Here is a 22,893-nt window from a genome sequence, read left to right as displayed (position 1 = left end):
CGCAAGCGAGGTGTTGGTTTTACTGTTTGCTTGTACGTGCTTGGAAGGAACTGCTATTACACAGTTTAACTTTTTTTTTTTTTTTTGCAAGTAGGGTTGGATTTGGACATGGTGTGTTTGTTTGTGTCCTTGTAGTGGTGATTTTTGAGAGAGGTTTGTCATAGGTTTTTTTTTTGTTTGTGTCTGTGTGTATATGTGAGGGAGAGAGAGAAACAGGAATTTCTCTAATTTTCATGCTTGCTAAAATATTTATATAGCGCCTGTTTCAGCTCTCTGTATGTCCCAAGGTTTCTGTCATCGAACGACAGAAACTACATATTATATGTTATGTAGTTTGTTGACTGTGATCTTCTTATCTGATATGTTGTCCTGGTTATTCTATAGGTTGGGCTGTAGTAATGTTTTAACATGACTGTGTAGTGGCATAAGTGTTTCACTTTAAATATTTTGTGTTCTGTCCGTGCTGCCTGCATAAGTCTGGGTTGTTCCCAGAATATCAGTTTTACCATTTTAACTTGCAACCATTGTAACCTGTTAAGTCTGTAGTCTGCACAGAATGCATATGATGTGATTGTGTATCTTAAAATGTTTTCACATAATGCTTTATAGATTAGTATTTTCATGTATGTCGGGGAAATGTCTTTTAATCGCTATAGTTTGCTTGCTAAAATTGCTATTATAGCGATTAAAATCGCTATAATAGCAATTTTAATATTAACTATTAAAATTAATATTAATATTAATATTAACTATTAAAATTGTTAATATTAAACTATTTTAATATTAACAATTAATATTAAAATTGTTAATATCAATTTTAACAATTTTAATTAAAATTTTTAACATCAATTTTAACAATTTTAATTAAAATTTTTAACATTTTAATTAAATTGTTAAAATTTAATTAAATTTTAATTTAATTAAATTGTAATTAAATTAAATTTTAATTAAATTAAATTGTAATTAAATTAAATTGTAATTAAATTAAATTTTAATTAAATTAAATTTTAATCAAATTAAATTTTAATTAAATTAAAATTTAATTAATTGTTAATTAAATTAAAATTTAATTAATTGTTAATTAAATTAAAATTTAATTAATTGTTAATTAAATTAAATTTTAATATTAAATTTTAATATTAAAATTTAATATTAAATTTTATTTAATATTAATATTAAATAAATTTTAATATTAATTTATTAAAATTAATATTAAAATTAATTTTAATATTAATTTTAAATTAACATTAAAATTTAATATTAATTTAATATTAATATTATTAAATTAATAATATTAATTTGATATTAATAGAAAATTTCGATTCAGAAATATCTGATATAATCAAGAATCTTAAGAACGAAAAGCTTCTGGAGCTGACGGAATCACCACCTACCAACACCTTGTTGGTGATTCCATCACCAACAAGGTGATAAAACTATTACCTCACATAGCTATTGTACATCTCACTAACATAATAAACTCCATCCTCCACTACAAATATTTCCCTTCCCACTGGAAGCTGGCAGACATAATGCCAATCCATAAGACTGGAAAAGATCCTCGATTACCTCAAAGTTACAGACCAATCAGCCTCGTCTCAAATCTGGGCAAAATTGCCGTGAAAGTTATTCTTATCTGACTCCAAGAATCAGTACACAAACTAAACTTTCTTCCTGAGGAGCAGTTTGGATTCCGTCAATTTCACAGTACCACGCAACAGATATACAGATTAGTAGAATATGTCACCATGGGATTCAACTGGCGTCAATGCACTGGGGCTGTTTTCCTTGACAGCCAGTGCACTCGATATTTTTTTTGGTATTATGGTTTGCTATACAAACTGATTCAACTGGAATACCAATGGGAATGATTCATCTAATCAAATCATACCTCTACAATAGGTGCTTGCAAATTAAGATAAATGGTACAATTTCAACACAAAAAACGCATCTTCGCCAGAGTCCCACAAGGATCCTTACTGGCACTGATACTGTTTTCCATATATATGCGTGATATACCACACAATCCATGGTCATCAATCAAAGCCCTATACGCGGATGATACAGTGATATTAGCCAGATCTTTAAAGCTGTTCCTAGCCATCATGAAACTACAGGAAAACCTACTGCTAATCGAACAATATTTCGCCAAATGGCGACTCCAAGTGAATCCTCAGAAGAGTGTAGCCGTACTGTTCTCTAGAAAATTAATGCTTCCTAAAGGAGACATCCTCTTATTTAACACAAAAATCCCATGGCTAACTGAGATCAAATATCTTGGCGTACTATTGGATAGAAAGCTGACTTTCAGCTCCCATATGAAGATACTCTGTCTAAAGACATCAAAAATCATAGCCCAGCTCTATCCCTTAATCAACAGGAACAGCAAACTGAACACCAAAATCAACTACTTATATAAAGAAATTAATGATTTGTCCTATACTCACCTACACTTCTTTGGATTGGAGTCATACTGCTAGTACCAATATACTCAAGTTACAATGTGTGCAAAAATAAATGCCTAAAAATGATCCTCAACACACCACGGTTCGTACGAACTGTGCAACTTCACTGGGACACAAATGTCCCCTATATTTACACCTTCATGCAGACTATAGCAACTAAGTTCTTCTTAAAAGCATCTGTGCATCCTAACAAACTGATTCAACTAGCTGCAAATTATGACACAAGATTACTTCAAGCATAAAAGACCAAAAGCTATTTTAAACTGCAACTCCAATGATTAATCCTCAGGCCCACTCAGGGCGAGCAATAGGCTCATAAATTTTTCCCACTCACAGTTTCCTCATCAGATAGAGGGATATATGAAAAGCTTCTGCTTCACACTTTAGGTCAGTAATGTTGTTGTTATTATTATTGGAAACAGTAAGATGCGTGTAGTGGAGTAGAGTGTCTCTCACAATAAGTCCTTCGACTCCTTGGAGGTGTCCTGTAATAATAGTAATTATTATTAAAGAAAATTAACGTAAAAGAAGTCATTTTTGATCTTAAAAATGATAATTTATGCCTTTTTGGCTGTTTCCTGTGTTCAAACTGTAATAAAATTTTGAAGAATAATTTATTACAGTTTTAACTTTGTTAGAACATAACAGTAATAAATCAAGGGAGGGGTAATAAAATGTGCAGTTTACTTAAATAGGTTAAATCACAAATCAATTCTAAATCAAAATCTAAATAATAATTATTTCAGTATTTGATTATATAAACCTTAAATATTTAAAAAAACTTAAACTGAATATGCAGTTTACTTAAACAGGTTAAATCACAAATCAATTTGTGCTTTGCCAGAATGGAGGGTGAGTTCTCCAACATTGAATGTGTCCAAAGCAAGTATGATAGTCATTGTGGTCTGTAAGTATTCGACCTCCCCTGATGAGTCTTTGGACTCGATGGAGACTTGGAAGTAATACTAACACTGATACTAATTGTAAATCAAAATAATAATAATTATTATTTCAGTATTTGATGATATAAAACTTAGATATTAAAGACTTTAACTGGAATAAATGTATAGTATTTTTATAAAATATATTTTATAATTTTGAAAAAAAATTTAGCATTTTAATAAAATAAATAAATAAATTAATTAATTAAGTAAAATTTATTTATTTAAAGTATATTAAATAAAAATAAAATTAAGAGTATTCTTAATACCGCCAAGGAGTCAAAGGACTCGTAGAAGGAGAACTCGCCCATACTTATTAATCCTCTAAATTTAAAATAAATTTTACATAATTTTTAGAATTTGAATAAAAATATATTTTATATAAATTTCACGCACTTAAACTATAGTTTTGAGTATAGAATTTCTGTAAAAAAATATATTAAATGTATTTATTTATTTATAAATTTAGTAATGCAATTAATGCTCTAAGCCGTTTTCCGTTGTCATAATTTCCTACTTCGCCCTTAAGAACAAATAAACCAGTTGTCCACATAAACTTTGCTATCTGCTTATTTCAAGCAACAACAACAACAACAAAAAATACAAGGTCAAGGATGAGATTCCGCGAATTCCTGTTTGTTTTCTTTTTTTTTTTGAATAACTGAACTTAACAGAATCAGGAAATACACCGTTAAAGTCAATGACCTTAGTTGTAAGAAATTGTACTTCTTCCTATCCATTAATACATTACATTTAAAAAATAAAAAAAAAGTGAGCTATAGGGGTATGAGTGTCAATCGTTTTTTGATATAATGGTCTGTATTCGTGTTATTTAGAAAAACTTATAGAATATAATACGATGGATAGTATAATATATTGAAAATAGGATGTCACTGACCTCTAGTGACCTCGAACTCAACGGAGAAATTGAGTCAATACAAGAAAGCCGAGAGTGCTTGAAGTGCACGCTTCCTCCTTTATACCGTCAGGTGGCTACATGTAGCGCCAGCTAGGGAGGTGTATAGTCTGCGATAAGAATTCATTATAGTAGTAGTGCGTTACGCTTCGCTTAGTGGTGTGTGTGAGTTCGCAAGTGCCGATCATATTATTTGATTAAGCAATGCTAACTTTTTCGAATGTGTAAACATGTTGAGCTGATGCTGATTTAGCTCTTTTATGGTTGTTACTTTTGTAGAAATTCATGCATCATCGTAAAAATTTTATCATCCACTTGCTTCCTCTCAAAAGTATAACATATTAAGCATTTTTGTGATTGCTGTTTCATTTATCATCATGAGTTTTAATATTTATTGATGTAAGTATAAGTTGTTGTAATATTTAAGCAAGAGCTCCTTTAGAAGTTTACATTGCTAGTGCAGATCAGGTGCAGGTAGCGCCGGGTGCACTTGCTTCCTCCAGTCAAAACTGCGATGTTTGATGCATTTTACAGAAGGACCAGTGGCATTTCATATTTTCGGAAAAGCTTACGATTTGATGGAATGTATGCTATTGTAGTGAAATGCTCAGGCTTACAAATATTACCACTGTTACACGAAGCACTGATTAACTGCTTGCAAGCGTTTGACCTAAAAGGCGGCTTGACATCACAAGTGAGTCATGGAGAACCTAGGATCTATAACGCTTCCTGTGATATTTGCTCCTGATGCGAGTGTTCTGAAAGCAGGGATTCCTCTTTCAGGGTTGCATTTACCGAATGAAGATGCTACTCGTACAACTGCAGCAAGCCACGGTTTGGCAACTAATTATTCATTGGCTTTGTGCCTTTTATCAAAACTCTCTTGCAGTAGGTTCTTGTGTTCTTGTTTACCTACATGCACGGTATTGACAGCTGTGTTTTTTACGTTATTATTAGGAAAGAACTATGTAAAATATTGCCTTCTCTGGCTTGATACGCAAGAAGAATGGATTGTCTGTACGATGTTTGTACTACTATACACAGCGGTGTCTTTCCCACTCACCTGGGGATATCTTTTATTAAATCTGGCATGTGGATATCATTTTGGTCTCATGGCTGGAATGGTTGTTACTGCTATAGCGGCTACCATCGGTGTCACTTTAGCACATCTTCTAATGAAGCAGTACTTTGTCAGCCTCATAACTGCAAAACTTCTGAGGATGAATATTCTTCATTCTACTTTGACAATGTTAGAAGGAGCACATGCCTTTAAAGTTGTAGCTGTTTCACGCCTTACGCCCATCCCCTTTGGTCTTCAGAATGCAGTGTTTGCTGTAAGTATTGCTAACACCATTGCAACAGTGTTACATATTTATATTTAACTGAATTGTAAAAATTAAATTATATGCAGACAAGCAGGTATTTGTTCTGATTTTTTTTTTTTTTTTTTTTCATTTGTAATATCTCAAATGTCAGGAAAATGATCTTAGCAAATGAACAAACAGCTAAATTAGTTAAGGAATATGACCTGGTATAAATATATGATGGCCATCGAAACCATAAGATAATCGTTCTGGGGAACAACGTTTTCTTTTTGGAATAAACCAATCCTGCGTAAAAGCATAAGCTCATCATACGATCACTTTGTCACATTCTTTTTAATTCATCCTCAGTGGTAATTTTGATTTTGTGGTTACATTTGGAAATCTAAAATTAGTGGGGTTCCATATGGAACCACAAAATTAATTTTGTTGCTACATCAATAATGACTTAAGTAATTTTTCTCTCTTTCCTCCCATAGAAATGGTGAAATAATTTTTGAATCTTTTCAAATACATAATCTGAATGAATTACGTATTTGAAATTATTATAAAGGATTTAATAATTTAATTATTGAAAGCAATTTAAAGAATTAAAACTAGTTGTTTTTATTAATATTATTGAAATGCAATTACATTTTAAGATATTTTTGGAGCACTCCAAATTTGTAAATAGTCAGTGACTTGACGTACATTAGGAGTGGAGAGAGTTTTCTTAATGGAGCAGAAATTCAATACAGTGATGAAATTCTATGCACCACTTGCATTTTCGTGCAGAAGATGTGTGTGTGTTGTGGAGAAGAGAAAACAGACTTTCCCCTCACTGCTTATGCTAGTCTTTTTCAGGATGTAGGCTATAAATTGTTTTGGCATGTGAAGGACTATAATTTCATTCTCTTCCCAGGTCTTCCTATATCATTTCCCTTCAGGTTTATATTTTATTACTCTAGTAATCTTCCATTTATTTTGCATGTTCTCTCCAATTCTTCATGTTCTTTTATCATTTATTGTACATATTTGTAAACCCTTCCATATTTCATCATTCCATTTTCATCTTTTTATTCTCTCTCCCCAACTTTTCAAACCATATAACATTGTTGATATTGCTATGGCCTTTATAAAATTTTGTTTCCTTTCTTGTTTTGCCTTTTGTTGTTTGTTTTATAGTGTCACCAATTTTTTTTGAAAATGGTGCAGTTATTATTACATCATTATCTATATCGAATTGTATATTACATTCTAAATATTGAAAATGTGTTATTTGTTCTAGAGTTGAAAACAAATTTTCAATTACTATTTTAGTTCATATGGGATATTTACTGCAGAATGCCATAGTTTTTCTTTAATGAAATTTGTAAATGATATGGTAATCAGATCTTCATTCCTCTTCTGATATGGTAATCAGATCTTCATTCCTCTTCTGATTTTTGTATGTTTACTTGATCATCCGATAAAAGCATTACATTTACTGTTGTATGTTGTTTATTTCTGAATTTACCATTGATTTCCATTTCCTTATCAAGAAAATGGAAATATATATAATTAAATTAGTTAGGAGAAAGGCTACATCCTGGTTAGACTCTCTGACTAGTTTCTATTTTGACTGCTGTCCATTCATTAATACTTGTTAGGATTACAGTTGTGATGTTATCTAAGCTCTTAATTGCATTTAATAACCATTTTGGATACTCTCTTCTATTATATTCAATAATTTTTCTCTTAACTGAAAGGTTTATAAATGTCAGGTGAGTCTGCAAATTAAATTCTAGTAGCAAGGCTTATACGTTGGTCAGACATAACTGGTAATTAGTTTATGGAATTAACAACGCATATAAAGTATATTAATTAAAGGTAACTTTAATGAATAACTTCTATATTTCGGCAACGTCACATTGCCATCTTCAGGAACATAAATATATGGTGTGTGCACGCAGGCACTAACACAAAGCAAATGAGGAAGAAAGCAAGAAACTAATATTGTTCCTAAAGTCCTAATGGTGCCCTCTTGCAGGCTGATTTGGTAGTCTTGGCAGTTGGGCTGAAGTTCTCATAATGTAAGTCTCCCAAATTTGGGGTAGTTTCATGCACCCAAATTTGTTGAGATTAGGAACGTTTTTTAGAGCTGCTGAAGATTCTTTGAATAATCTTTCGTATTTAAACTTGCTGCGATGAATTATTTTAGTTTTCTTCCAACAAATTTTATGGTGGGTATCTAAGGCATGGTCTGCCAGCCCAGAGCGGCTGTACTGGTGAAACCAGATGTAGTCTTGGTGTTCGGAAATCCTGATATTTGTTGCTCTGCCTGTTTGGCCAAAGTAGGACAATTTGCAGCTGCAAGGGACCTGGTATACACCAGGTAGGTCTAGGGGAAGTGGTTGGTCTTTGGTAGAGCGGATAAGGGATGCCAACTTTTTATATGGTCTGTAACAGGAAGTAAGGTCATATTTTTTGAGGATATTGGTTATTTTCTCAGAGGTGCCCTGGATGTAGGGGATGGTGATAGACTTGGTGTAATCTTTATTGTGGAGGGGGGGGGAGGGTTGTGGTTTACTGGTTTTAGTATTTTTTGGATTTTTTTAGGGTTATAGCCATTGGCTAAGAAAGTGTTGAGGATGTGGTTTAGTTCGGTAGTTAGGGCCTTGTCATCTGAGCAGATTAATTTTGCCCTGTTATATAGTGTTTTTATAACCCCATATTGTTGTGGGGGCGGGACTGCTGGTGAATGTATCTGCCAGTATGGGTGGGTTTTCTGTGAACAGAGAAAACCAAAGATCCATCAAGCTGGCAGGTGATTAAATGTCTCCCGATATCTCAGCCCTATTTCAGTTCACAATGAACTCGGGCTATATCGTTTGGCAAGGAAAATTCTACAAACAGATAGAGGGGACAGCCATGGGTTCACTGCTTTCCCCTCCCTTGGCCAATTTCTTTATGGAGACATTTGAAGAGAAAGCCTTAAACTCTGCCCTACAAAAACCCACTATTTGGCTTCGTTATGTGGATGATGTGTTTTCTATTTGGCCACATGGCTCAGACACACTCCATTCCTTCCTAACACACTTAAACAACCAACACCCCTGAGTCCAGTTCACCTTAGAAAAAGAGGAGAACAACACCCTCCCCTTCCTGGACACTTTAATCACCCGCCAGCTTGATGGATCTTTGGTTTTCTCTGTTCACAGAAAACCCACCCATACTGGCAGATACATTCACCAGCAGTCTCCCCCCCCTCACAACAATATGGGGTTATAAAAACACTATATAACAGGGCAAAATTAATCTGCTCAGATGACAAGGCCCTAACTACTGAACTAAACCACATCCTCAACACTTTCTTAGCCAATGGCTATAACCCCAAAAAAATCCAAAAAATACTAAAACCAGTAAACCACAACCCCCCTCCCCCCCTCCACAATAAAGATTACACCAAGTCTATCACCATCCCCTACATCCAGGGCACCTCTGAGAAAATAACCAATATCCTCAAAAAATATGACCTTACTTCCTGTTACAGACCATATAAAAAGTTGGCATCCCTTATCCGCTCTACCAAAGACCAACCACTTCCCCTAGACCTACCTGGTGTATACCAGGTCCCTTGCAGCTGCAAATTGTCCTACTTTGGCCAAACAGGCAGAACAACAAATATCAGGATTTCAGAACACTAAGACTACATCCAGTTTCACCAGTACAGCTGCTCTGGGCTGGCAGACCATGCCTTAGATACCCACCATAAAATTCGTTGGAAGAAAACTAAAATAATTCATCGCAGCAAGTTTAAATACGAAAGATTATTCAAAGAATCTTCAGCAGCTCTAAAAAATGTTCCTAATCTCAACAAATTTGGGTGCATGAAACTACCCCAAATTTGGGAGACTTACATTATGAGAACTTCAGCCCAACTGCCAAGATTACCAAATTAGCTTGCAAGAGGGCACCATTAGGACTTTAGGAACAATATTAGTTTCTTGCTTTCTTCCTCATTTGCTTTGTGTTAGTGCCTGTGTGCACATACCATATCTTTATGTTCCTGAAGATGGCAGTGTGACGTTGCCGAAATATAGAAGTTATTCATTAAAGTTACCTTTAATTAATATACTTTATGTGTCGTTAATTCCGTAAACTAATTACCAAATTAAATTCTTGTAATTTTTCTATGATTTGTTTTAGAATGAATACATCAATGCAACTTTGATTTTTCCCAAAGCTGGCCTGTACTCTAATAATTCTGTCAGTGATAGTTACAAGTCTTATTTAAAATCTCACGCTATATTTATTATGCTGTATTTAATAAGTTTAATAGCCTGTAATTTTCACAAACTCTATCTCCCTTCCTTCATAAAAGCTGATATTATTTTAGTCTTTTTCCATTCTTCACGTATATTACAAGTAATTCAACATGTGTTACTTAACAGTCAGAAATCTTATTTTAAAAGGGGTATCACTATATAGCAGTATCCCTTTTTTAACTCTGCAGTAATAATTTCATCTGTTCCCACTGGTTTTTATTATTATTATTATTATTTTTTTTTTTTGTTGTAGATAAAGCTTCTTCCTGTTGCACCATATCCAATAAATTTATTCCTATATTGTAGCTCAGTGGATGTGGCATTTGCACACCACAGCACTTTACTGCACGAAGGAAGACTTCTTGGTTTCAAATCTAGTCAGCGACTAGAAGAAATTTTTCTAAGCCTTTTTTTGACCAGTTCTTGAGTTAGTCGAACTCTAGCATGGGCAAGTGGGTTTTTTGTCCCGTAAACTCAAGAAAATCGACCGTAGGACCCACATTGTTTCAAACATTAAATACGAGTGTTTGGGACCACGGGATGGCGCCACTTGTTGAGCCGTCTCTATTCACTGCATGCCGCTTAATTAGTGATAGTTTTGGGCCAGCTATCTCTGATTGGGTACCAGAGGAGATTGAACTGCCCACTCAGTCTCCAGAAGTTAGATAGGGCTAAACGGCCTCGCCTACTCCCTATATATGGGAATAAAAAGGCGTTAGCTGATTTTTTTTTTATGTTTCTTCTTTAATAAGGGATGGATTTACCATAGCTGTCTATAATGTTATGTTATTTAATTTAGTATTTTAACAATACGTTTCATAGATTTGCACATGGCACCAATGCGACGTAAGATAATGGTGTCCAAAAATACGACGGCATTGTTCAAAAACTGTAATGTGAGAGAGTTTGTTCAATGTGATGTGATGTGTGCGGGATGTATGCATTCCCGAATTAGGCTGGAATTTGGATAAGTGATATTTGAAAGTGATATTGGTGGGAGAATGTGCAGAAAGTGTTAGCAAAGTGAGCAGTTGAAGTATGTGTCAGGTTGTGAGACAGTTATGGTTGAAGAAAGCCAGAATGTGAGTGAAAATAGTGGCTTGATAGGGAATTGCGATGTACAAGATGGCAGTGAGAGTGGTGATCAAAGAAAGAGTGAAAGCTATACACAGAGAGAAAATGCTTTAAATGATTTAAAAAAAAAAAAAAAAAAAAAAGAGGAATTATTTGTAGGAAGTGAGATCGCTAGGTTGCACGCAGTGATAAAAAATGCGCAGCAGCAATTAGAGCACCTGCAAAACTCTTTCCAGAGTGATTCGGCTAACATAAATAAACAAGTGTTTGAAAGGAAAAATAAGCATAAGAGTGGGAGAGTTTCTGAAATGAAGGAAAGAGTGCTGTATGGTGACTCATTAAGAGGAGTGATAGATGGGAGTTTAACTAAATCGTACTTACTGGGTTTGAAATTTAAGGATGTAAGTGACAGTATTAGAGCGCAAAAACAGAGGTTGAAAGAATTGATAGTTGTGGCGGGTACGAATGAATTGAAAGGAGATAAATTTTTTATGAGAGAGGACTTGAAAAAAGGGATACTCACCATTCTAACTCTGTAGCAAAAGAAAAGAGCGACAGAGTTAGAATGGTGAGTCTGTTGCTGCGGTATGACAGAGAGAAGTTTTGAAGGAGGTCAATAATCGCAAATGACATTATGCGCAGGTTATGCAGATGGTGTAGTGTGGAATTTGTGGACGTGTGGAATGAGTTTGATGGGCGAAAGGATTCATACAAGATGGATGGCCTGCATTTGAATGGATTTGGTGTGCGGAGACTGGAAAAAGTGTTGCCGAATGAATGAAGTGAAAATGGGTGTGCAGAACCAGAGAAACTAGAACTATTAAGGAGGGAGTGGATATGCAGACATCAGTGAGACAGTTGAGTGTAAGAATATATATAATGTACCTGAGCCAGTACTAAGGACAAAAAATGGGAATGGGATATTTAGAATAACGCATGAAGATAGGGATGGGACAAAGGGATCACTGTATTTCATGTATACTAATGCCAGGAGTATTAGGAACAAGAAGGAAGAATTTTTGGCCTTGATTGGCTCTTCCTGGCCACAGGTTATTGGCATTAGTGAAACATGGCTGACGGAAGATGATAGCGTTAGTGGGATAGAATGTGTAGGTTATAGTGTGTTTAGGAGGGACAGAGAGAATAAAATGGGGAGAGGGGTGTTATTGATGATAGCTGATGAACTGCAGCCAAGGAGAATTGAAGTTGTATTGCAGGATAGTGAAAAGAGCTCATTTGAGGCTATTTGATGTGAGATTGAGACAGGCAGAATAAAATATACAGTTGGGTGCTGCTATAGACTAGGTAATGGAATAGATGGTGGAGATGTGGAGATAGTATACATAAACAAATATGAAATGAGTGGAAGGAGGGTAATTATTATGGAGATTTCAACTATGGTAACATTGATTGGAAAGAGGAGAGGATACATGTGAGGAAGGAAATGGATTTTATGCGGTTATAAAGGGATAACTATCTGCGACAGCATGTAATGGAAAATACTAGGAAATGGAAAATGCATCTGAGGATTTGACTGTAATGAATATGACCATGTTGCTACCTATTGGTGAGAGTGATCATAAGGTCTTGACCTGGAAGGTGGCTAAAGGTGTGGAATTTTCGATTAAGACAGGGTATATGTGGAATTACCATGCTGGCAAATATGACAAGCTTAGGAGATTGCTTGGATCAGTGCCATGGCATGTACAAACTGCAAGGGCTGGATGTCGATAGAGCATGGGAAGTGGTCAAGGATCATTTACAGGAGGTTATGGCCGATTGTATACCTAGGGTCCGAATAGTAAAACAAGTAGGGGTTAAATGAATGAATAACACCATTAAGCTTGAGCTGCAAAAAAAGAAACAACTGTCAAGGGAATTTAAAGAAAGAGGTGACCTGCAGGCACATGAACGGTATAAAGTGCAGGCCAGAAGGGTAACGAGTGTGGTAAAAAAAAAAAAAAAAAAAAAAAAGCAACAGCAGATTATGAACGGAAACTAGCTATGGAAGCTAAAGAGAATCCCAAACAGTTCTTTTAATATGCTGCAAGCAAGAAAAAAACTGTACACGGCAAAATGATTTTAAGGAATGATGCTGATAAGGAGGTCACTGAATCAGTCGATATAGTGGAGTTACTGAGCGAGCACTTTGCAAAAGTATATGATCCAGGTGGTGACATTGAAAAAATGAAGGAACCATTAGTTTATATGGGAATTGTGATGAATGAAGTGGAAATGAGTAGTCTATTACAGAACCTTAATGTGAATACATCCGTGTGATTGGATGGTATACTGGCACGGGTCTTGCAGGAAGCGGCTAAAGAATTATCAGTGCCCTTGACCATGTTGTTTAATCTGCATCTCGGGTCTGGTTTAGTCCCGAAGGTGTGGAAAGAGGGGAAAATAGTTCCACTGCATAAAGGAGGATCCAAGACTACGGTTGCAAATTACCGACCGATCAGCATATTAGGAGTCTTTGTCAATGTCTTGGAGAAAGTAGGCAAGGGAAAAATACAGGAATGGATTGATGAAAATGAGATACTGTACGGGGGACAGCATGGCTTTGTGAAGGGTAGATCATGACTCAGTAACTTGCTCAAGTTTTATAACAAGGTGACGGCTGAACTGGATAAGAGTAATGGTTTACAGTGATACTGTAGGCCTGGCAAAGGCGTTTGACAGGATACCACATGGAATTCTAATCCGTAAACTACAACATATGGGAGTAGATATAGGGTTGGTGAGATGGATAGGTGGGTGGTTAATGGAGAGATATCAAAGAGTAGTTTATTCAGGAGTAGAGTCCAAAAGACGGCCTGTGTCTAGTGGTGTGCTGCAGGGTTCTGTTCTTGGACCACTGCTGTTTAATTTGTTCATTAACGATATAGGGAAGGATCTAAGAGGAACAGTTCATTTGTTCGCTGATGATGCAAAGTTGGGTAGGGCGATAGTGAATGCAGAAGATGTCAAAAATCTTGCAGGACACTTGGATAGATTGGAGTTCTGGGCTAAGGAGAATGGATGTCAATTTAATGTGCCAAAATGTAAGGTTATGCATTTTGGGGTGAAAAGATTAGCAGCAGTATACCACATTGGTGGAACTGTACTCCAGGAGATTGATGAGGCCAGGGAATTGGGAGTGTTGGTGGATAGGGAGATGAAATTTAGGGGGCACATTGCAAAAGTAGCTAAATCAGTTCATCAACTCACTTGGTTGTTGAAAAATACCTTGACGAGCAGAGACAAGCAAGTTATTGTACCTCTGTACTGAGCCTTGATAAGACCATCTCGACTACTGTGCCCAGATTTGGTCACCTAGGTTCCCTCTTGATGGGGGAGGAGGTGGAGAGGATCCAGAGGCGAGTCACTAAGATGATAGTAGGTCTATGGAATGAACCATGTGAGAACAGGTTGAAGATTTGTGGGTTGCAGAAATTAGTTGATAGGCGGAAAAGGAGAGATATGATTGAGACATTCAAATTGCTAAAGGGTTTCTATAGGATTAATTCAGAGGATATTTTTGAGATCAGGACTGGTGGTGGGAGAACTAGGGGACACCTATGGAAGCTGGGCAAGACCGTGGTTAGCAGGGGTGTTAGAGCTTGGTTCTTTACTTTTAGAGTGGTAAATGAGTGGAATAAGCTGCAAGAGTCTGTTGTGGGTGCTATGACCGTGAGGGAGTTCACAGCAAGGTATGATAGATTCTGTGAGAATGTTGTATAGTTGTGTGGACACGATGTTTAGGGCCTCCCTCGATGAGTCTAAGGACTCCCTGGAGTCGTCCGTAATAATAATATTCATTCTTTTGAGAATTCCTGAAACATCTCTTACATACTATTAGTTATTTGTAATATTTCATAAAATAATCTACTCTTGGAATGGAGAAAAACAAACACTGGCAAAATAATGTACATTGTAGTGATTTCTAATACTGTGCTTCATATTCCAGACTGCTGTGCTCAGATCTGATTACTTGGGTTTCTTGGGGATAAGAAGGAAGAGAATCCATAGGCTGATTGAATGCTCTTTATGAAGCCAGATTAAGGATTTGTAGGTTATAGAAATTGATTGGGGTAAAAAGGGATGACTTTATAGAGACATAGTTACTAAAAGTGTTTTAGAGCATCAGTTCCCAACCTGTGTTACGCATACCCCCCTGGGGTACGTGCCAGGCTGTTCAGGGTACACGAAAAATAATCAGTAATGACAGAAAAACTTCATTTCCACTATCTTACATTAAGATAGGCACTGAACAAAAGTGTCAGTATTTAAAAACAGCTATTTTAAAAACAAGGGATACAATTTATAGAAATGGGTTTAAAAGGGTTACACAAGTGAAAAAAAGTTGGGAAACCACTGATTTAGAGAATTAATAGAGAAAACTTTCAATGGGCATGGATGTTTGTGATTGTCTGTGAAAATACTAGTGGTGTTAGCCAGTAGATGGCGTTGGTGTAGATGTGATGGTAGTTGCAGTTCACTGTAGTTGGTGGATATGGAGAGTTTTAGTGTAGGTGCTTTCCCTTGATGAGTCTTTGGACTCCTTGGAGATGTCATGTAATTATATATATATTGGGAAGTGAATAGGTTGCCAGTCATTCATCTGTGCTTTGTCAGTGAGTGAGTTTAAAGAGACAAGATAGGTATTGTGTAAATGATGCAACATTAATGCTTAGTATAATTGGCATATTTTTAAGAGTGATCCCATATTCTAGATTCTCAGATCGTTGGTAGGTGTGTGTTGGTTATCTGAGAGCCTGTGTCGGTGAGTCCTGCTAGGAGAGTACGGATCCATCTGTAGCTGTAGACTATTTAGCGTTATCCAGGGTGCACCACGAGGAGGCAGTCTACGTTGCACCACAACTGTCTTTGGTCTATTCTACAGCAGTGTAGTGTGCTCCTTATTGTGCCTGTAGGAGTGCAATACAAATAAATGACCAGAACTTTGACATGTGCAAGTCATGGGGGAGAGTATTGATTTCAATGTACCTCCAATCTTCAAATTACCATTTCAAATCTGACATCTCGTTTGGAGGGCTTCAATCTCCCTAGACATGTCTGGACCACTTTAAATCTCATCAGAACAGGACATGGGAGATGTAAGCATCTCTTGCATAAATGGAGCTGATCCGATACTCCAAACTGTGAATGCGGAAGAGGGATCCAGACTATCAATCACATTGTGCTTGAGTGCCCTATCTACTCATTCTCAGGTTCTAAAGAGGACTTTTTTAAACTGACCCCAGAATCCTTGGAGTGGATCTGGAATTTAAGGATTAAGCGCTGACTCCTAATTCTTAATTTTGATGTTTAATCATTTCAACCTAGTGTACCCCTTTTAATATGATTTTTACAATTGTTTTTATGCTGTTTTATTTAATTTGTATGTATTATCCTGAAACCTGTACATCATATGCTAAATAAATAAAATAAATAAATGTTTAGTGAACTTCTCATGAGTCTTCAGACTTCATAGATGTTGATTTAAAAGTACTATTACATAAAGTCTTAAGTTCTGATTTCTAGCTAATTTCAGAGGTACTGTTTTGGATTAATAAGGTGATTTTGTAAAATCTCTGTGGTAGTGTGATAGTTGAATTGGATAAAGGAAATGGCTGTATTATATGGTTGGACTTTTCAAAGGCATTTGACAGGATGCTATACAATATCCTGTCCAATCTCTGAAGTAGAATTAGGGCAAATGGGGATGTGTGTTAACATGGTGACATATAGAAGATAGCTTAGGGATAGGCATCAGAGTATTCGATAGTAAAGTACAGTCAGAGCAGGTGATCTATTGTGTACCGTCCTGTACTATACGAGTATAGTAACACAGTTATTGTTTTATTTATATTAATCGTATTGGTAATAATTTCAAGGCTAATGTTCAGTTGTTTTCTGATAATCCTAAATTAAGGAGTTCATGTAATGTACAGATAAAAGGAAATTGAGAAATAAGTGATGTTTGAATCCTGCAGATTGTCCACAATGGATGCTTATTCAAACAACCAAAAAAACAAATTTGTTTTTTATGCACTTTGACCAATAAGATTGCACGCTGTGTATTTTTGATGGAATGGCATTATTAGAAATTATGAAGCCAAGGGTTTGTGGATGATGGTGGAGACGAAATTGAAGTTTGATATGCATTGATATTATTATTACCTTCAGGCCTCCATGGAGTCAGACTCATGAGATCCTTCTATCATGCACTTATCTCATCGCACAATGCCTTAAGTACATTAATATTCTCTGCATTTGCCACAGTTATTCAGTGTATTCCAGTCATACTGCTCTCCAGGCAAAAAAACCTTCTTACTCCCCCTTCTCGCATACCTTATACACACTTCTCACACTTCTGTTGATGACTTCTTCTCCTTCTCTCACTTATCTTCCACCATTCTGTGAAAAATCTTCAATTTTAAACTGATAAACCCCCTTAACATATGTATCTTTCGTATCACCTCCTCTCTTCTATCCACTACTCTCTACCAGTTGCACAATGGGTTATTATTATTATTATTATTATTACTGCGGGCAACTCTCCAAGTAAAAAACCTAACTCTAACACCCTTGCTAACCACACTCTTGCCCAGCTTCCATGTATGGCCCCTAGTCCTCCCACCACCATTCCTATTCTCAAAAATATCTTCTGAATTAATCTTATAGAAACCCTTCAGTAATTTGAATGTCTCAATCATACACCCCTTTTTTGCCTATGAACGAATTTCTGCAACCCACAAATCTTCAACTTGTTCTCATAAGGATCACTCTATAGACCTGCTATCATCTTGGTCACTCGTCTCTGGATCCTCTCCACCTCCTCCCCATCGAGAAGAAACCCTGGCGCCAATATCTGGGCACAGTAATCTAGATGGGGTCTTATCAAAGCTCGATACAGAGGAACAATAACCTGTTTCTCTGCTTGTTAAAGTATTTTTCAGCAACCAAGTGATTTGATGAGCTGATTTAGCCACTTTTGCGATGTGCCCCCTGATCGTCAACTCCCTATCCACTAACACTCCCAAATCCCTGGCCTCGTCAATCTCCTGGAGTACAGTTCCACCAATGTGATGGAACCATACTGCTGCTAATCTTTTCACCCCAAAATGCATAACCTTGCATTTTGCCACATTAAATCGACATCCATTCTCCTTAGTCCAGTCCTTCAAACTATCCAAATCATCTTGCAAAATTTTGACACCTGTGCACTCACTATTGCTCTACTTAACTTTGCATCATCAGCAAACAAATGAACACTTCCTCTCAGATCCTTTCCTATATCATTAATGAACAAATTGGACAGTAGTGATCCAAGAACAAAACCTTGCAGCACACCACTAGTCACCCTCTTTTGGACTCTACTCCTGAATAAACCACTTTCTCCATCAACCACCCTCCTATCCATCTCACCAATCCTATATCCATCCCCATATGTTGCAGTTTACTGATTAGAATTCCATCTGGTATCCTGTCAAAGGCCTTAGCAAGGTCTAGTAGAATCACTGTAAACCCATTTCCCTTATCCAGTTCAGCTGTCACTGTGTTATAAAACGTAAGCAAGATAAGATACTGAGGCATGATCTACCCTTCACAAAACCATGCTGTCCCCCATACAGTATCTCATTTTCATCTATCCAATCCTGTATTTTCCTCTTGACTATTTTCTCCAAGATCTTGACAAAGATTCCATATATGCTGATTGGCCGGTAATTTTCAATTACCGGCCGATCAGCATATTACAGGGCACTGACAATTCTTTAGCTACTTCACGGACGACACGAGCTGGTATACCATATAATCCCACAGATGTATTGACATTGAGGTTTTATAATAGACTATTCACCTCCACTTCATTCACCACAATTCCCATATAAGCTATTGGTTCATTCATTCCTGCAATGTCACCACCTGGATTATATGCTCTTGCAAAGTGCTCACTCAGTAATTTCACTATATCAACAGATTCGGTTACCTCCCTACCATCGGTATTCTTTATAATCATTCTGCCATATACATTTTTTCTTTTACTTGCAACATATCGAAAAAACTGTTTGGGATTCGCTTTATCCTACATGGCTAATGTTCTTTCATAATCTGCTTTTCTTTCCATGCTTGTTACCCTTCTGGCCTATGCTTTATACTGTTCATGTGCCTGCCAGTCACCTTTCTTTACCTTAAATTTCCTCCATAGTTGTTTCTTTTTTTTTTTTTTTGCAGCTCAAGCTTAATGGTGTTGTCCATCCATTTAACCCCTACTTGATTTATTATTTTGACTCTAGGTATACAGTCAGCCATTGCCTCCTGCAAACACTTCTTAACTGCCTCCCATGCACTATCAACATCCAGCCCTTGCAGTTTTACATGCCATGGCACCGAACCAATCAAACTCCTAAGCTTGTCATACTTACCAGCCCGATAATTCCACATGTACCCTGTCTTAATTGTAAATTCCACACCTTTAGCCACCTCCCATGTCTAAACCCTATGATCACTCTCACCAATAGGTGGCAACGTGGTCATATTCGTTACAGCCAAATTCTCAGATGCAATTACTAGGTCAAGCACTCTCTGACCCCTAGTATTTTCCATTACATGCTGGCGCAGATAGTTATCCCTTAATAACCGCATAAAATCCATTTCCTTCCTCACATGTATCCTCTCCTCCTTCCAATCAATGTTACCATAGTTGAAATCTCCCATAATAATTACGCTCCTTCCACTCATTTCTTCTATTTGCTTATGCATACTATCTCCACCATCTATTCCATCACCATGTCTATAGCAGCACCCAACTGTATATTTTGTTCTGCTAGTCTCAATCTCACATCAATTAGCCTCAAATGTGCTATTTTCTCTATCCTGCAGTTCCACTTCTATTCTCCTTGGCTGCAGTTCATCAGCTATCATCAATAACACCCCTCTCCCCATTTTATTCTCCCTGTCACTCCTGAACACACCATACCCCTCACATTCAATCCCACTAGCTATATCATCTTCTGTCAGCCATGTTTCACTAATGCCAATAACCTGTGGCCTGGAACTGCCAACCAAGGCCAAAAATTCTTCCTTCTTGTTCCTAATACTCCTAGCATTAGTATACATTAATTCCAGACCCCCGTTAGCCGCATCCCTACCTTAATGCCTTATACTAACTATCCCATTCTGATTTGTTGTTCTCCTTATTTGCTCAGGCATATTATATTCATTCATACACTCAACTGCCTCCCTAAGGTCTGCATATCTACTCCCATTCCCCCTTAATAAATTAGTTTCCCTGATTCTGCACATCCATTTCATTCAACAACACTTTTTCAATTCTCCTTACACCAAATCCATTCAAATGTAAACTATCCATGTTATATAATTCCTTTCGCCCATCGAACTCGCTCCACACATCCACAAATTCCACACCACTCCACCTGCATAATCTGTGCATAAAGTCATTATCAATTTTGGTCGTCCTTCTATACTCTTCACTGTCATACCCCAGCAACAGACTCATCATCCTAACTCTCTTACTCTTTTCTTTTGCTATCTCAAGTAATTCCTTCAAATCCTCTCTCATAGCCATTTTGTCTCTTTTCAAATCATTCGTTCCTGCTACTACTATGAATTCTTTCATCCTCTGCTTTTGTATTCTAATTGACTCGCTTACATCCTTAACGTTCGCACCTGGTTGGTACGATTTTGTCACACTCTCATCTATCATACTTCTTACTAAAGAATCTCCGTACAACACTCGCTCTTTCATTTTTTTACACTCGTTATCATACTCTTATTTTTCTTATCATATTTTGCCATTTATTAGTTGGTACACTCGGTAAACATTTTTGCCAACGCTCCAGCTGCCGATTTGCCCTATGTATCACTCTGCGTAACCGTGCGATCTCACACATTGCATCTGTCTCATCATTTTTATTATCCATTAATTCATTCATTCCTTCTGTATTTTTACCTTCATTCTCACTTTCAACGCCACTCCCACAGCTATCTGGTGCTACCTCGCAAATATCACTATTCATACCTTGCATATCACTATTTTCTACATTCTCACTTTCAACAACAATATCACTCTCATGACCTGAAACACACTTTAAACCTCACATTCCTTACACTTTCTGCACACATTCACTCCACTAATCATTGTCTAACCAGACTCCAACCACCTCCCTCAAAGCATACATTTCACAAATGGTACACTGAATAACATCCTTTATATTAAAATTATTGGACAAAGATGGTTATCTGGATGCCATTTTATTCCTTTTTATCGGCGCCATGTGCACTTCACGCTAATAATCATATCTATCGAATTACTAATTGAAATAACTCGGGAAAATGCACAAAAATCACTCAGACAGGCTAAGATACGAAAAGTAAATAATACTACGTAAGATTCAAGCAAATTTACCAATTATTATTTAAATAATACTTATCTGTTCAGGAGCTCTCTACAAACACTACACACCATGTAGCCCGCTAGTCTTTATTGCTAGGGTTATTGCTCCCCTATACACATGTCGATAGCCAATCTCCAATTCAGTATGCTAATCTAATATCCAAACCCATTTAGTCTAGTTTAAATGTCAACTTATGTGGTAATCTATCAAAAGCGTTTGCAAAATCTAAGTATACTGTTGTGTATCCATCTCCCTTGTCCAATGCAGTTGTTGCTTTGTTATAATAAGTAAGTAAATTGCTGAAACATGTTTCTTTAGCAAATCCATGCTGTCCATCAAAGAAAAGATTACTATTGTCAACCCATTTCTGGATCCTGGTTCTCACTAATCTCTAACACTTGAGACACAAATTGGTCTATAATTTTAAGCTTAAGTTCTTTCATCTCCTTTATGAAGCAGTACAATCTTTGCTCCCTTTCTTCCACTCCTTTAGAACTTGGCCCAGTTTAAGTCTCATATTAAACAATCATCTCAAGGCAAATGTCAAGTCCAGTTCTGCAGCCTTATTAACATTGTTTACCCATTCCCTATATTTATTTCCTGTCTACTCAGTTGCTCCTCCTCTTCCCTTTCAATTGCACTCAAACTCTGCATTGTCTTCACAGTAATGAAATTCTTTTATGAACTGCTCATTTATTAATATCTTCACTATATCCTCCACAGTGATTATCCTTTTACTATTTTCAAAAATGATTGTCATCCTTCCATAATCATTATTTCTTTTGCTTGCTGCTGCATATCAAAAGTTTTTTTTTTTTTTGGTTGAAGATGGCAGAAGTTCACTTGAATGTTGAAAGACAGTAACAGGTTGTGAAAAGAAATTTATCATCCCTCAAAAGGTTTTTTTTTTTTTTTTTGGTTGAAGATGGCAGAAGTTCACTTGAATGTTGAAAGACAGTAACAGGTTGTGAAAAGAAATTTATCATCCCTCTTTATAGCTTTGATATGACCACATTTGAACTGTCTCAGATTGAGTTTTCTTAGGGACGAGGGGGTGGTGGAAAGGATTCAGAGGCAAGTGACCAAGATGGTCACTACTCCAAGATGTCAGCCTACATAATGCTTTCTGGCTATAGATTTAAAGTTTGAGTACGTAGGTGGATATGATACAAACATAAGTTGTCAAAGGAGTTTTATAGAATAGATGCAGAGGAAATTTTTTCAGACATCACATTTTTGCACTAGATGTGGTTGTGAGTGCAAGGAGAAATTTAAGAAGTATATTTTGTGAATAATGTATGCCTCCCATGATGAGTCTAGACTCTATGGAAGACTCAGTTAATAACTTTGGCCAGGTCATAAAAAAATTATTTGACATTTTATTTCATAATGTAAATACTAAACTTTGCTTTTCATTTCTTAAGAATAAAAACAGTAGAAGGTGAGAGGGGAAAAACCAGAGGTCATCCCTGGAAGTTATGTAAGA

At 36.4% G+C, this 22,893-nt stretch overlaps 1 protein-coding gene across 4 annotated transcripts in view; it reads left to right on the top strand.

The window, feature by feature from the left end:
- Positions 1-22,893, top strand: part of LOC150103098 (transmembrane protein 64) — a 161,960-nt gene that overhangs the window by 96,102 nt on the left and 42,965 nt on the right. Inside the window, exon 1 of one of the 4 annotated variants that reach the window (XM_090397468.1) lies at positions 4,475-5,656. The exons of the other annotated variants lie outside the window; for them this stretch is intronic. Coding sequence (XP_090253594.1) covers positions 5,024-5,656 — 633 coding nt within the window. The 5' untranslated portion in view covers positions 4,475-5,023. Of the gene's footprint in view, positions 1-4,474; positions 5,657-22,893 lie in introns of those variants that run through there. 4 annotated transcript variants of the gene reach the window in all.

Source organism: Typopeltis vanoorti, chromosome 9 (assembly GCF_054136105.1).
Source record: "Typopeltis vanoorti isolate ZY-2024b chromosome 9, IOZ_Tvanoo_1.0, whole genome shotgun sequence".
Taxonomy (NCBI): domain Eukaryota; kingdom Metazoa; phylum Arthropoda; class Arachnida; order Uropygi; family Thelyphonidae; genus Typopeltis; species Typopeltis vanoorti.
This window is presented reverse-complemented; position numbering and strand designations above follow the sequence as displayed.